Below are 13,480 nucleotides of genomic sequence, written 5' to 3'. Positions count from 1 at the left end.
CAGCTGTGGAGGCAGGATGGCAGGGCAGGGGCAGAAAGAGACCTTTGCTGGAATCTGACAGCATGAGCTGTTGGGTGACTTTAAGCAATTAACTTAAATGCTCTAAGTCTCAGTTTCCTCATCTATAAAGTGGGTATAATAATAATAACAAAAAACTAACATTATTTGGTACATGCTGTGTGTCACTCACCGGCCCATGCTTTCTGGTATCACCCACTTCCTCCTCACAACAGCCATTTGAGAAGGATGCTGCAAGGGTTAGAAGGGAAGGAAAGCTCTTGGCAAGAGCCTGGCATGTGGTTTGCATACAGAATCAAGTTAAATCTCACACCCAGCACATATTTGGACTGAATACTGTCATGCTCTTCTGCATCCCAAGAGTACTGAGCCCACCCAATGGATGGAAAAGCGCAGCCCATCCATCTGGCCAAGATCACCACAGAGACAAGAGTGGAGATGGGGTCTCCTGCTCTGACATCCTCAAGCACAGAATCCACGATGTGTGTTGTGTAACACTTAATGACATGTTGTCTGCTATAACTCTCTGAGTCACTTTGCCTCTCTTTGAAAACCAACCACACATTATGCCTGACCTCTCACAAAGACAGAGGAAAAGAGGCTTTCATGACCCCCAAGTCAGAGGGCCAGACTCGGGGATGGAGAAGTTCTATACTTTGTAGCCCTCAGGAAGAGAGTCATAGGAGGAAGAAAGTCTTAGCTCACCACTGCCTGACAAAAAGTCACGGAAGCTGTTTCTCACCAATCTTCTGATGTCCACACACCTTCTTCTTCTTTTTTTTTTCCTTTATAAAAATTGTGATAAAATACACATAACATAAAATTTGCCATTTTAAGTATATAATTCAGTGGATTTAAATACACTCACATTGCTGTGCAACCATCACCACTGTCTAGTTCTAGAACTTTTTCATCACCCCAAACAGAAACTCTGTACCCATCAAGCAATAACTCCCCATTCCCCAGTCCCTGGCAACCACTCATATGCTTTCTGTCTCTGTGAATCTGCCTGTTCTGGATATTTCGTCTAAATGGAATCATACAAGATGTGACCTTTTGTGTCTGGCTTCTTTCACTTTTCAAGCTTCATCCGTGTCACAGCAGGTGGCAGAACTTCAGTCCTTTTCACAGTTGAATAATATTCCATGGTATGGATGGACCACATTTTGTTTCCCATTCACCTGGTGATGGACATTTTGGTTGTTTCCACCTTCTGGCTGTTGTGGAGAGCACTGCTGTGAACACGTGTGTGCAGGGTTTTGTTGGACTGCCTGTCTTCTCTCTACATCTTTTGCCCAGTGTTTTCTCTTGGAGGGCAAGGCCCTTGTCTTTAGCTAAGTAATCTGCCTGGTAGGTGGCTTGCATGTTAGCAATTGTCAGAGTCTCTGCGATACTGTGATTTATTATGAGGAATATCCATTTCATCTTCATCCTCCTTCATGGCAGGGATCTCCTAAAACCCTTGGAATTTCCTTTGATGAGAGCATAAAGGTGTCTTTTCTTATGTTAATGAAGTGACTTTGGAAGTGACCTAAGGATGGAGGCTGGTCACCAGAGGAACCAACCATGTGATTAGAGGGTGGGACCTCAGGAGAGGAGAGAGGTGCTAGAGATTGAGTTCAATCACCAATGGCCAATGACTTAATCAATCCCAGCAATGTAAATGAAGCCTCCATAAAAAGCCAGAAGCACAAGATTTGGAGAGCTTACAGGTTGGTGAACCAGAACCCTTCCACGTGCCACCGTGCTGGGCCCCAAGTTCCATGAGGACAAAAGCTCCTTTGTTTAGGACCTCGCCCTGTGTATCTCTTCATCTGGCTGTTGATTCCTATCCTTTACTCCCCATATGCTGTTAAAACAAGTGCCATATTGGTGTCTTCTTGGGGCCATTGAGAAGCACAAGGAGTGCTGTTTCCTGTTACTCAATTGGTTTAGCTCATTTATCCCTTTCCCATCCCTTGGTGTATCTTCTGCTAAGACCATTAGAGCCAGAGTCACTCTCCTCAGGAGACCAGAACCTAGAACTGTCTAGAGCAAACCCACAGTCTGTGGAAAGTCCAGGTGAGAAATGCATCCCTGGGGGTTGGGGAGCAGACAAGGGCATGTGTCATAGGATGATGGGGACAAAAGACTCTGGAGTGAGTTGCAGAGAAATAGATGGGGATGAAACGAGTCCAGCGAACACACACGACTGTGTCAGGATGTTGTGCTGTGAAGGAGAGCCAAGGAATTGGTTGGGGACTAAAGAACGATGTGGACTTGAAGGATAGATTTTAAAAAAGTAATAAGTTCTAGACCACATTGGGCTGCTGATGCAAATGAAGGAGTGGAAGGAAAATATTGATGCTGCAGGAGAGAGAAGGGATAAGTGAAGGAGGGAAGTTCTTGAGAACACGTGGGTGTGGGAATCAGGACAAGAGGAGGACAGATCTTGGGCAGGGCTGCCTGTTCTCTGCTCATAGGGGCAGAGGCAGAGAGCAGCGGTGTAGGAGCAGACAGGAGAGTGGATTTGGTGGAGTATGAGGCACCGGCATTGGCAGGGTGGGGATGGGAGAGGAGGTTTGGAGCTTTGAGGAGAAAGCAGAAAGGCCAAAATAATTATTATGGTTCACAGGAAGATAAAAGTAACAGGGAAACAGTAGATTTCCAGAGCAGTGATATGTCTCCACATGAAGAGACTGGTCCTGGATGTTCCATAGACCCATCAGCAGGGTTCAGCTCTGCTCCTTCAAGAATTGCAACCTTGGATGTTAGGCCAGTCACTTACCCTCTCAAAGCCCGAGTTTCTTCTTCTGTCACAAGGTGATGATGATGCTTAGCCAATTCGGAGCTTGGTGAGATCCAGGGCAAGAAAGGGAAGAATGGGGTACAGTGACTGCCACGTAGGTCACAGGTGTCAGATCACAGGTTCTCTCCCCCACTCTCAAACCTTGGTGGAGTCACAGTTGCACAGCTTTTTCTCTCTTGTGTGTCCCCTCCTGTCACTGCAGAATCTTCCTGATTCATTGCATCAGTCTTTTCAAATGGTTGCCTTAGAGATTCTTGAGGACAAATAGTTCTCAGAGTGTCTCTGTAGTTGGATGGCGGGTGGGGTGGGAAAACACCTCCAAGTTGTTTCTGAGACTGTACAGCATCGATGTTCAATGGAAATGGGAACCACATACAGAGCTTTGAATTATCTGGTAAGCACTGTGAAAAAGTAAGAAGAAACAAGTGCAGTTTATTTTTATAAAATATTTTACTTAACTATATATTGCCAAATTATTATCATTTCAACGTGTCGTCAATATAAAAATTATTAATGAGATATGTCAGATTAGTTTTTCTCTCCTAAGTCTTTGAAATCTGACAGGTATTTTCCTCTTAGGTCCCTTCCCAAATAGTGCCCAGCCTCATTTCAAGTGCCCCAAAGCCACACGTGGTGAGTGGCTGCTGTATTAGACAGCTCAGCTGTGGAGGCAGGATGGCAGGGCAGGGGCAGAAAGAGACCTTTGCAGCAATCTGACAGCAGGAGCTGTTGGGTGACTTTAAGCAATTAACTTAAATGCTCTAAGTCTCAGTTTCCTCATCTATAAAGTGAGTAAACTAGTTTCCTGAGTTCTGTGAGCCTTTCTAGCAAATTACTCAAACCCCAAGAAGGGGTCAGGGGTCATACAGACCTCTGATTTATAGCCAATCTGCCAGAAGCACAGGTAACAACCTGGACTCGCAATTGGTGGCTGAAGTGAGGAGCAGTTTTGTGGGACTGAGCCCTGAACCTGTGGAATCTGATGCTATCTATCTCCAGTTAATAGTGTCAGAAGTGAGTTGAGTCACAGGACACCCACCTGGTGTCGGCGCCTTCCTTAGTGTGGGGGAAACCCACACATCAGAATTGGTGTCAGAATCCCACCATTGCACCCCCAATAGCCATTCCTCACTTTCTTCCTCATTGACTGCAGCCTTTTTCATGGCAGCAGTGCATCCAGCTCAGAGTCTAAATCACCAGTGGAGGAGCTGGATTATGAATTTAATTTTAATTCATTTAAATCTAAATAGCTGCACGTGGCTGGTGGCCAATGTCTTGGCCTGTGTGGCTCTAGTGTGACTGAGGGCCTCCCTCCCTCCTCTCCCACCACACTCTGAGCTTGTCAAGGCTGTTCTGGGTCTGGTTTGCCTCCATGTTTGGTCATAGAGCCTGGACACAGGCCCCACAAAATAGGAAGGAATGAGTGTCCTCACACTCTCCTGTTTCCCAGATTTCTTTCTGCTTTTGACAAATGTGTGTGGGAGACAGGCATTGGTGTTCACTGGTAACCTTTAAAACCTTCAAGAGATCTGTTTGTCCATGGCCAGAGGGTCACAAATCAACCACCAGTGTGCAGAGGGCCGCAGGACGGTAGGAACATGGAGGTGATGCAATGGAGGGAGGTGAGGGGGTTGGATATTTAGGTTCCTAGGGGGCTCTGGCTCCCCCCCGATGGTGCTAACACGGGCAGTGTGGCCTCACATCCTTGGCTGTTTGGAAATCGGGCGGTACCCAAGCTCCTGTTACTCAAGCTGCTACTTCCCCTTCTCTTCCCTCTGCTCTGCTCCTTTGGAAATCACCGAAGCTTGAGATGCTTTGGGCAGGTCAGAAAACAGATGCACAAGGTGGAGAACTGAGAACCTCAGCTCTTGGGTGACTCAGAGGGAGTGTTGGGGGCCAACACTCCTGGATCTCTGAGCCTCTGTCTTCTCATTTGTGAAATGGGTCTATTAACAATCCCTCCCATACAGGCTTGTCTGCACAGTGAAAAGAGACAGAGTATATTCACACAATGAGATGCTCACCCTACAGGAATGAGAATGAGCAAATCATAACCACATGCACAACTGCGGGTGAACCTCACAATGTTGAGCAAACGAAGCCAGACATAGAGGAGGATGCACTGTGTGATTCCATTGACATGAAGTTTTAAAACTGGGGAACTAACCACTGCTGATTGGAGTCAGGACAGTGCGTATCCTTGTGTGCAGGTAGGGTGACTGGGATGGGCTGGTGGGGATGTTCTGCTTCCTGATCTGGGTGCTTGTTACAGTGTGAACATTTATTGATGGAACATTTATGATGTGTGCAATGCTGTGTATGTATATTATACTTCAGCAACACATTTACTGAGAGAGAAAAAGGAGGGAGGAGGAGATGGAGAGAAGGGAAGGATGGGGAGAGAAAGAGATAGAGAGAGAGGTGAGAGATGGGGAGAGTAACAAGGATGGAGGAAGAAAGGATGGAGGGACAGAGAAAGGACGGAGGGAGGGAGGGACAGAGGGACAGAGAAGGGAGGCAGGGAGGGAGAGACCACTTTCCTGGCACGGAAAGGCAAAGGGTGAGTTTCAGAATTTTCTGCAGCTGAACAGAGAAGGTGAGGTAAAATTGACACAGGGCTCAGTAGAGACAGCAAAAATCATTTCTTATCTTTCCCCACCCCTTCCCCCATCCACGCACCTGGAGACACTGAAGGCAGGGAGGGGAGACTGGGAGAAACACCCTCAGTGCAGACAGAAATAGTGGGTTCCAAGCACAATCATCAGTGACCTGAAGCATCTGACAGTGCCTGAGGCAGAGAGGCCGCCATTGACCAAGTCCCTCTGTCATCAATAATATTTCCATGGGCTGGATGTGGCCTCGGTCTCCCATGCCTCAGAAGAGCCAGCGACCTTGATTTCTGTGACTCTGACATGGTGGAGGCCCCATGTCTGTCCCCCACACACATATCAGTGGGAGCAACAGCAGTGATGTGTTGAGATGGCTCATACGAGCTCACAAAGAGACAACTGTAAAATATCAGGACTGTTATGAGCCATTATTGGAAATCAATCTTATAAAATTACAATTAAATAAGTGATATTCAAAATAAAGGTAATAAATTCTTAAAATTCATCACTTCCTAATTACTTTGTTCCATTTTGATGAACAAATGGAGTTCCAAGATGCACATTCTTCATTTAACTTTTGTCTCTCTCATTAACACAAACAAACATACCAGACAGTCTGATATTGTGACATTACTGTTGGTGGCAGAATTGCGAAAACTGGTACTGAGTTTTGCAAGAAATAGCAAGTTGCCCTGAAATTATAGTTGTAGGGAATTTACAATAAAGAGTATCATGTATTGTATTATTATCTGTAAACTCTGTGCTACATACCCTTCATAATCAGTAAAACTTATCATAAATATACGTATTCATATACAGACATGCATTTTTTTTCTGGAGAGCTGTTTGTTAAAACATTTAGCGACACACCACAGTGTGGAAAGCACATGTGCTTAGGATTCTGTAAGAGTCGTGTTCAAATCCAGTTCTGTCACTATCTGTGTGACCTTAAACAAGTCACTTTCCTTTTTGAACCTCAGTTTTCTCTTCTTTAATGTGGGAGCTATAATAACAATCTGAGGGAGATCTTTTGTCTAGAGCTAATGAATATGGAATGGGTAGCCCAAGGCTTGGTATATATCACGACCACCATCAACATGGCTATTTCCACCTGCTGGAGACAGGCCTGCTCTTCTCTACTTTCCCTGTCCTCTGAGATCCAGAGCACAATGACATGGCCGGTCTCATCAGACCTGCCCTTTCCGTTCCTCACAGTCTTCCTTCCTCATTGTACCTCCCTTTGGCAATCAACAGAATGGGGAATCATTAGGCAGACTTTGAAATCCTTGGACCTGGGAAGAGAGGAGAGGGAAAACCCTCCTTGGGTTGACTTGAAAAGCCTCAAAATGAGTTTATTCGGGAATAGCCAAAATAATTGCAATTCACAATGCACATGCTCTGGCAAACCATTGGGCAAATCCAACAAAGAAGAATTGCCTTTGTAGAGAAGAAGGGGGAGTAGGGTGGGGCTGTGTTAGATGAAAGACCACTGCGGGAAAGGAACAGTTCAGGGCAGCAACAGCTTCTCATTGGCTGAGCTGCTGCATTTCTCATTGGCTGAGCTGCTGCATTTCTCATTGGCTGAGCTGCTGCATTTCTCATTGGCTGGTCTGTTGTCAGGTGGGGAGAGAAATCTTCCTTCAGCACTAGTTTTACTTCCTGTCCAAGATGCAAGCATCTGTCTCCTCCTGTTTGGTCTAATTGACAATGTGTGACAGGGCATGACAGCTCACGCTACAGGCCTTCCTGACTCCAATTTAGCTAAGGTTTCTTTTGTTAATCTCCACACTTGTGACTTGTTCTGGTCCCATGCACCTTAGAAGAGGAAGGTCCCCATGAACTTCTCCAGGGCAGAGACCAGCACTTGGTTTATTGCATGCTTGCGCGTGCCAGGCACGGGGCTGCTGTATTAGATTCCTAGGGCTGCTATTACTCATTACCACAAACTGGGGGGCTGAAAACCACAGAAATGTTTGCTTTCTCAGTTATGGTGGCCAGAAGTCTGAAGTGGAGGTTTCAAGAGGGTTCAGCCTTCCTTTTGGAGGCTCTGAGGGGGACCTGTTCTATGCCTCATCCTAGCTTCTGGTGGTTGCCCACAATCCTTGGTGTTATGGATTGAATTGTGTCCCCCAAAATTCCTAAGTTGAGGTCCTGATCACCCAGTACCTGAAAATGTGACCTCATTTGGATAGTGGGTTGTTGCAGATGTAATTATTTAAATTAAGATGAAGTCACGTAGAGTAGCATGGGCCCCAACCCTGTGTGTCCTTATGAAGAGGGGAAAGTCGGACACAGGCACACACACAAGGAGAATGTCATGTGAAGATGAGATTGGAGTGATGCTTCTACAAGACAACATTTGCCAAAGGTTATCAGCAAACCACCAGAACCTAGAAAAGAGGGCCGGAACAGAGTCACAGCCCTCAGACTCACAACCGTGCTGAACCCTTGACCTCAGACTTCTAGCCTCCAGATGTGTGAGACAATAATTTCTGTTGTGAAGCCCTCAAGTTTGTGGTACTTCCTACAGAAGCCCTAGAAAGCTACTGCACTTGGCTTATAGATGCATCACTCCAGTTTCTGCTTGGTCTTCACATCACCTTCTCCTCTGTGTTGACTGTTCAGTCATCTCCCTCGGCCTCACTCTTATAAGGACACCTGTCATTGGATCTCATCTTGAAATCTTTAACTTCATCACCTCTGGAAATACCATTTTTCCAAGTAAGGTCAGATTCACAGGTACCTGGAGGTAGGGCTTGAACATATATTTTGGAGGCCACCAGTTAACCCAGTATAGCTGGGGACTCATATACATCCTCTCATGTAATCATCCCTCCAAAACAGTGTGAGAGGAGGGAAACTGAGGCTACGAGAGACCAAGTCACTTTCCCAAACTTGCTGCTAGATGTCAGAGATGAGATTAGAATACAGGTCCTTCCAACTTGCTGCTGTGTCATTCTCTGTCACAGAGGAGGCTTAGTAACAACGATTGATGAATGAATAAGTGACTGAAGGAATGAGTGAGTGAGTGAAGCAATTCAGCGACAGGCACAGAAAGCTATCTTGTGTGAATATTTCCTAGAAACAGCAAATGATCAATGACGGAGTTTGGGAGCTCATTTAAACCAGGGTTCCATTCCTGGTCCCTCCAGCTCTCTGCATGACATTGAATATATCAAGACCTTAGTTTCCTTACCTGTAAAATGGAGATTGTAATACTTTCCTCAGATGTTTTTCAAGGGTGTTAAGTGAGAGAAAGCACACAGATCAACCCCAGGCAGAAAGTAGGAGCCTGGAAATATCATTTCACTTTGGGAGCATTTGTTCCCAGTCAGATGGTTCTCAAACATTACAGTGCATGAGAACCATCTGGGACGTGTCTTCAGTCATCGTTGGGGCCCTGAGCTCACTCACTGGGAGTGGGGCCTGGTAATCTATATTTTTAGCAAATGCACACAGACGACTTGGATGCTCTGGTGCCGACAGACCAATGTGCAGAACATCTGGCTACGTGATAACAAGAGCAGATGGTGGAGCCAGGTTCCGGTTGCGTCCTCTTGGGCACCTTCCTTCATCTCTCTGAGCCCCAATTTTGGCATTTGGAACTCATCACAGGGATCAGAGGAGTGTCGGCCAGGATGAAAACCCATAGCCTGGGTGCTGACGATAGATGGACAGGACACCACGGCAGCATGATTTCCTCTTCTCATCTGGCAGGTTTCATCAGGAAGGATGAAGTGGTTCGAGCCACTGGATGGCGGGTGCCTGCAGCACTGACCACAGAAGGGGCCTCCAGGCTTCTGCTCCTCTGACTTCCTCTATCTGGAGACCACAGGGGCGCCCTCTTGATGGCACACCATCTGAACTGCACAGTGTCTGTCTTTCTGCTCCCCAAACTATTCTGAGCTTCCTGCCATGCCAAGCTCCTTGCAACAGCCCAGAATAGGATGGTGTTTTCACCCACCCTGGAGAGATGGGGAAGTGGGACCTGGGGATTCAGTCAATGCCCAGCATAGTTCCGTCTACTCACGTCAATGTGGTGATGGGCCCTCCTTGTCTGCCGGTGGAGAAGGGCTGCTCCACCAGGACGGGGAGGTGGAGGCCACCAGCCTTGGAACTCAGGAGTGTAAGACACAAGACCACAGGCTCCTCCCAGCCTCCTTCCCAGAGGCCCTTCTGCTGCTCCCTGAGTCAGTCATGGTGGCTCTCAGCGACTGCTGGTTCAGGAACAGTGAAAACTCACCTCAAATTCCAGTGGTCAGGCAGATACTCTCTCTTAATCTGAAGTGCTACCCTCTGAGGGACAACTTGAGATATCCCCATTTTACAGATGAGGAAAGATAGGCTCAGGGGAATGAGAGGCTCCTTGCCAAGAATAAGCAAGTAACTGGCTCTGCCCTGGGAACCCCAGCCTGTCCCTGTGACTCCCCATCCTTGCATGTGTCTCTGACTCAGACTGTTGTGTTCCTCCCATGGAGACTCTTCAGGCCCTGGTCTGTGGTGGGGCCCACCCAGGACTCAAGGTGGATGACAGGACCTTCGGAGAGGGAGAGGAGGAGGCACAGAGCCAAAGCAATGTGCCAAGAATAACCTGAGGCTTGAAAAATTTTCTGTCAGAGCTCAGAGGGTGATGGACTCAAGAGTCCTAGGGCCAGGCCTCCTCTTCAGCACACAGGGGTGTAAATCCCAGATCTTCCTCCTCTGGTCCAAGAGTCCAGGCCCCCAGCCCCTCCTCCCACAGTGACCTTCTTGCCTGGCTCTGCTGCCCCCTAGCTGCGTCACGCTGGCCAGGCCTCAGTTTCCCTCTCTGGAAAATGAGAGCCCTCCTCTCTTGCTGTAAGGATAAAGAGGCTGCAAAAGGAAGGCTCCCTCTCTCTCTGGCTATTTCTGGCTCTGTTTCCTTCCAGAGAAAATGGTAGGAGCAATGGTGGAAGCTGGAGTGGAGGCATCTTCAGCTGGAGGACAGTGTTATGGGCAGACAGGGCCCTCCCCTCCTCCTCCCCTCTCCAGAGGTCCCACAGCTCCTCCCAGAGGCAAAAGCTGGATGTAGAGTCAGCAGCATCTCCCTCCCACCCTCGCTCCCTCCCTCTGTCCCAGCATTTCTGCAGAATCTTGGGGGCTGAGGTGTTTCCCACAACAAGGGTGTGTGGGAGGAAGGGCCCCGCGTAACTCCAGCGGGTCCAGGCTCCACTGAGAGCACAGGGACCACGCCGTCTGAGTTCTTGGAAGCCCGAGGTGCTCTGCTTCCAGATTCGGGAACTCTGCTGATGCAGGGAGGCCTCGCCCAGAGTCCCACCTCCCTGGGAGCTCCCATTCCTTCCCTCTGAGAGGTGGCCACCCCGAGCTGCTGGGTCGGGTGGGGGTCCCAGCTGCCTCGCACTTCTCTGCCTTCTTCCCTGTCTCTCCCTCTCCGTCCCCTCCCTCCTTGTCCTCCTCTTCTTTCTCTTTCCCTCTCTGTCCACCACCCTGACTCTCCATCCCAACCTCACTCATTCATTCATATTTATTTTATTTTATTTTTTTTTTTTACCTTTATAATATTCTCTTAAAGAGTTTATTATAAACTAGTTTCACAGGCCACAAGGAAATAAAAGGACTATGTACAGCCTTACGGGAAACAGGCAGGGAGCTGAGGAGGGCCAAGATGAGTCTAGGGCCTTGGTGGGCGCATTCCCGGGGGAGGGGGCCCTCTCATCCCGGGGGGAGGGGGCCGCATCCCCGGAGGGGGCATGCCCATTGGAGTTCCTCGTCCCGGGGGGATCCCCATGGGGGGACCCATAGGAGGCCTCATACCAGGAGGTGGGCCCATCATGCCTGGAGGGGGTGCCCCTCGGCCCATAGGTGGGGGAGGACCCCCACGGCCAGGTGGATACTGGGTTGGGGCCCCTGCAATACTGGCTGTGGCAGCAGCTGCAGCGGCTGCAACAGTGCCTCTTCCTTGAGGCGTCATCACCTGTTGGGATGGCCCGCCAACCCCACGGACTGGCCCAGCAAGTCCTGCAGGAGCCTGCGGCATGGGAACACCAGCTGGGATTCCTCTGCCAGCAGCTCTGCCGATCCCTGGGCCCCCAGCAGCTCCAGCAAGTGGCACTCGGGCAATGCCAGTATCTTTGGGAGGAGGTCCCTCTACTGTCATTGAAACCAGGTTCTCCCCTCGAAGTAGGACCAGACCGAGGACTCGCTTCTCTTCTCTTTCTGCTTGTTTTGAGTTCTTTGGCTTGATCTTCCTGAACTCATCACAGTCACAGAGGATCAAATTCATATGCTTGTCAAAAGCCTTGAAGGTGCCAATGAAGATGCGGCCATCTTGCAGGATGCACCTCATCCTGTAGTCGATGTGCTGCAGCATCTTGCTGCTCTTGCCCACGGTCATGGTGACGGTTCTGATGGCTCCGATTCCCGCCGGATTCGCCTCCGCAGAGGCCTAGACGCCCGCCACTAGGCCGCTTCCCGCCGCCGCTCTCATTCATATTTATTGAGCACCTACTATGTACCAGGCACCCGTCCAACCCTGAGGAAACAGAGTCGTGAACACAACAGGCCAAGACCGCTGCCTGTGTAGAGCTTGCATTCTGGCAAGGGAGACGCACATCGTACAGAAAAGATAATAACCAGGCCAGGTGTGCTTTATGTGGGAGGGGGATAGATGCTGTGGAGAACAGAGCCAGTAGAGGAGGGTACAGGGGATCAGGACTCCAGGGTGGGGCAGGTTTCCACACTAAACAGGGTGGTCAGGTGAGCCAGCCCCTCTCCCTCCTCCCACCCTCCTCCCTCCTCCCTCCCTCCTCCCTCCTTCCCTTCTTCCCTTCTCCTCCCTCCTTGTCCTTTCCTCCTCTTCCCTCCCCTCTCACCTTCCTCCTCCTCCCTCCCTTCCTCCCCCTCCCTCCTCCTCCCTCCCCTCCTCTTCCCTCCCATGTTCCCTCCCTCCTTTGTCCCTTCCCTCCTCTTCTCCCTTCCCCCCTCCTCCCTCCTTTCCTGTCTTCTCTGTCTCTCAGTATCTAGACTGTCCTGAAGCACTTCTTCCCACCCAGGACACCTGGCAGAGAAATCATTTTCCTGGACTCAAGCATTTAACAAACCCACACTTCCTCAAGTTACTCCCGGGCCCTACCCTCCCTAGTTCCCCAGGAGGCCAGTGATCACTAAGCAGGTACCTGCCCAAAATGAGGCAAATATAGTCAGAAGGAGCTCAGAGGAAAGGCTCAGTGAGCCCGCCCACCATGTCTGCTCTCCAGTGTCCTTGCCCCTCAGGGTTTCCTCAGACACCTCTGCTCGACCCTGCTATGCACGACCCCATTGCTCCTCCAGTCCCACAGCCTCTGCCTGCATCGAAGCTCAGACTCAGCTCTCTCTCGCCCAGAGAAGACCCTCCTATGACCCTGCCACCCAGACATCCTGGCTCAAAGTCCCCAGTCCCTCATCCTGTGAGTTTGTCCCTCACAGGCACTCAGAGCTGACCCTGCCCCTCCCCTGCTCCCAGCCATCCCATGGCTCCCCAGCACCCAGGGCAAAGTCCTACATTCAAACTCTGCATGGGGACGACCCGGCTATGCACCCCACTCCCAGCCCCGTGCTTCACACTTTATGCTTGACAATATCAATCCACCTGTGCTTTCCTGACTGGCCAGGACATGTCTTGCCTTGGATGCCTTTCCAAACCCACCTTCCAACCCCCAGCCCCACCACCCCCCTTACCCTGGCTAACTCCTCGTCAGGCAGGACTCAGCTCCTCCAGGACTTCCCCTCCCCCAGGCAGCCCTCCATGACTCCCCCCCCTGCCCCGGGTTGGTGCATCCTGGGCTGTGTTCTGTTTACACAGCTGTCTCCTCCACCATATTGGCATCTCCTCAAGGGCAGGGCCTGGGTCTGAGTCATCTCTGTGTGCCCAGCATTGCCCAGCAAAGAGCCTGGCCCACCACTGGCACAGGAGATGTCCCTACTGTGAACAAATGTTCCTCCTTCTGCTTTTTCTCCGTTTCTGCCTTATTACCTCCCCACTCTTCCCTCCTTCTACCCTGGTGTTCTGTAAATCACACCCGAGCTTGTCTGATGATAACTGAAATCA

The 13,480-nt window shown here is 49.7% G+C and overlaps 1 protein-coding gene across 1 annotated transcript; it reads right to left on the bottom strand.

Annotated features, from left to right (window-relative positions):
• Positions 1-10,950: 10,950 nt before the first annotated feature.
• On the bottom strand, positions 10,951-11,885 carry LOC147912789 (small nuclear ribonucleoprotein-associated proteins B and B'). Its single transcript, XM_087421217.1, has one exon. It carries the CDS (start codon positions 11,786-11,788, stop codon positions 11,066-11,068), a length of 723 nt encoding a protein of 240 aa, XP_087277343.1. The 5' UTR covers positions 11,789-11,885; the 3' UTR covers positions 10,951-11,065.
• Between the last annotated feature and the right edge of the window lie 1,595 nt (positions 11,886-13,480).

Source organism: Ceratotherium simum, chromosome 33 (assembly GCF_057802395.1).
Source record: "Ceratotherium simum simum isolate JZ-2026a chromosome 33, ASM5780239v1, whole genome shotgun sequence".
In the NCBI taxonomy this organism is placed as follows: Eukaryota; Metazoa; Chordata; class Mammalia; order Perissodactyla; family Rhinocerotidae; genus Ceratotherium; species Ceratotherium simum.
This window is presented reverse-complemented; position numbering and strand designations above follow the sequence as displayed.

Bases quoted from the DNA above. Each gene is read 5' to 3' on its own strand.
- LOC147912789 (XM_087421217.1), bottom strand. From the start codon at position 11,788: ATGACCGTGGGCAAGAGCAGCAAGATGCTGCAGCACATCGACTACAGG.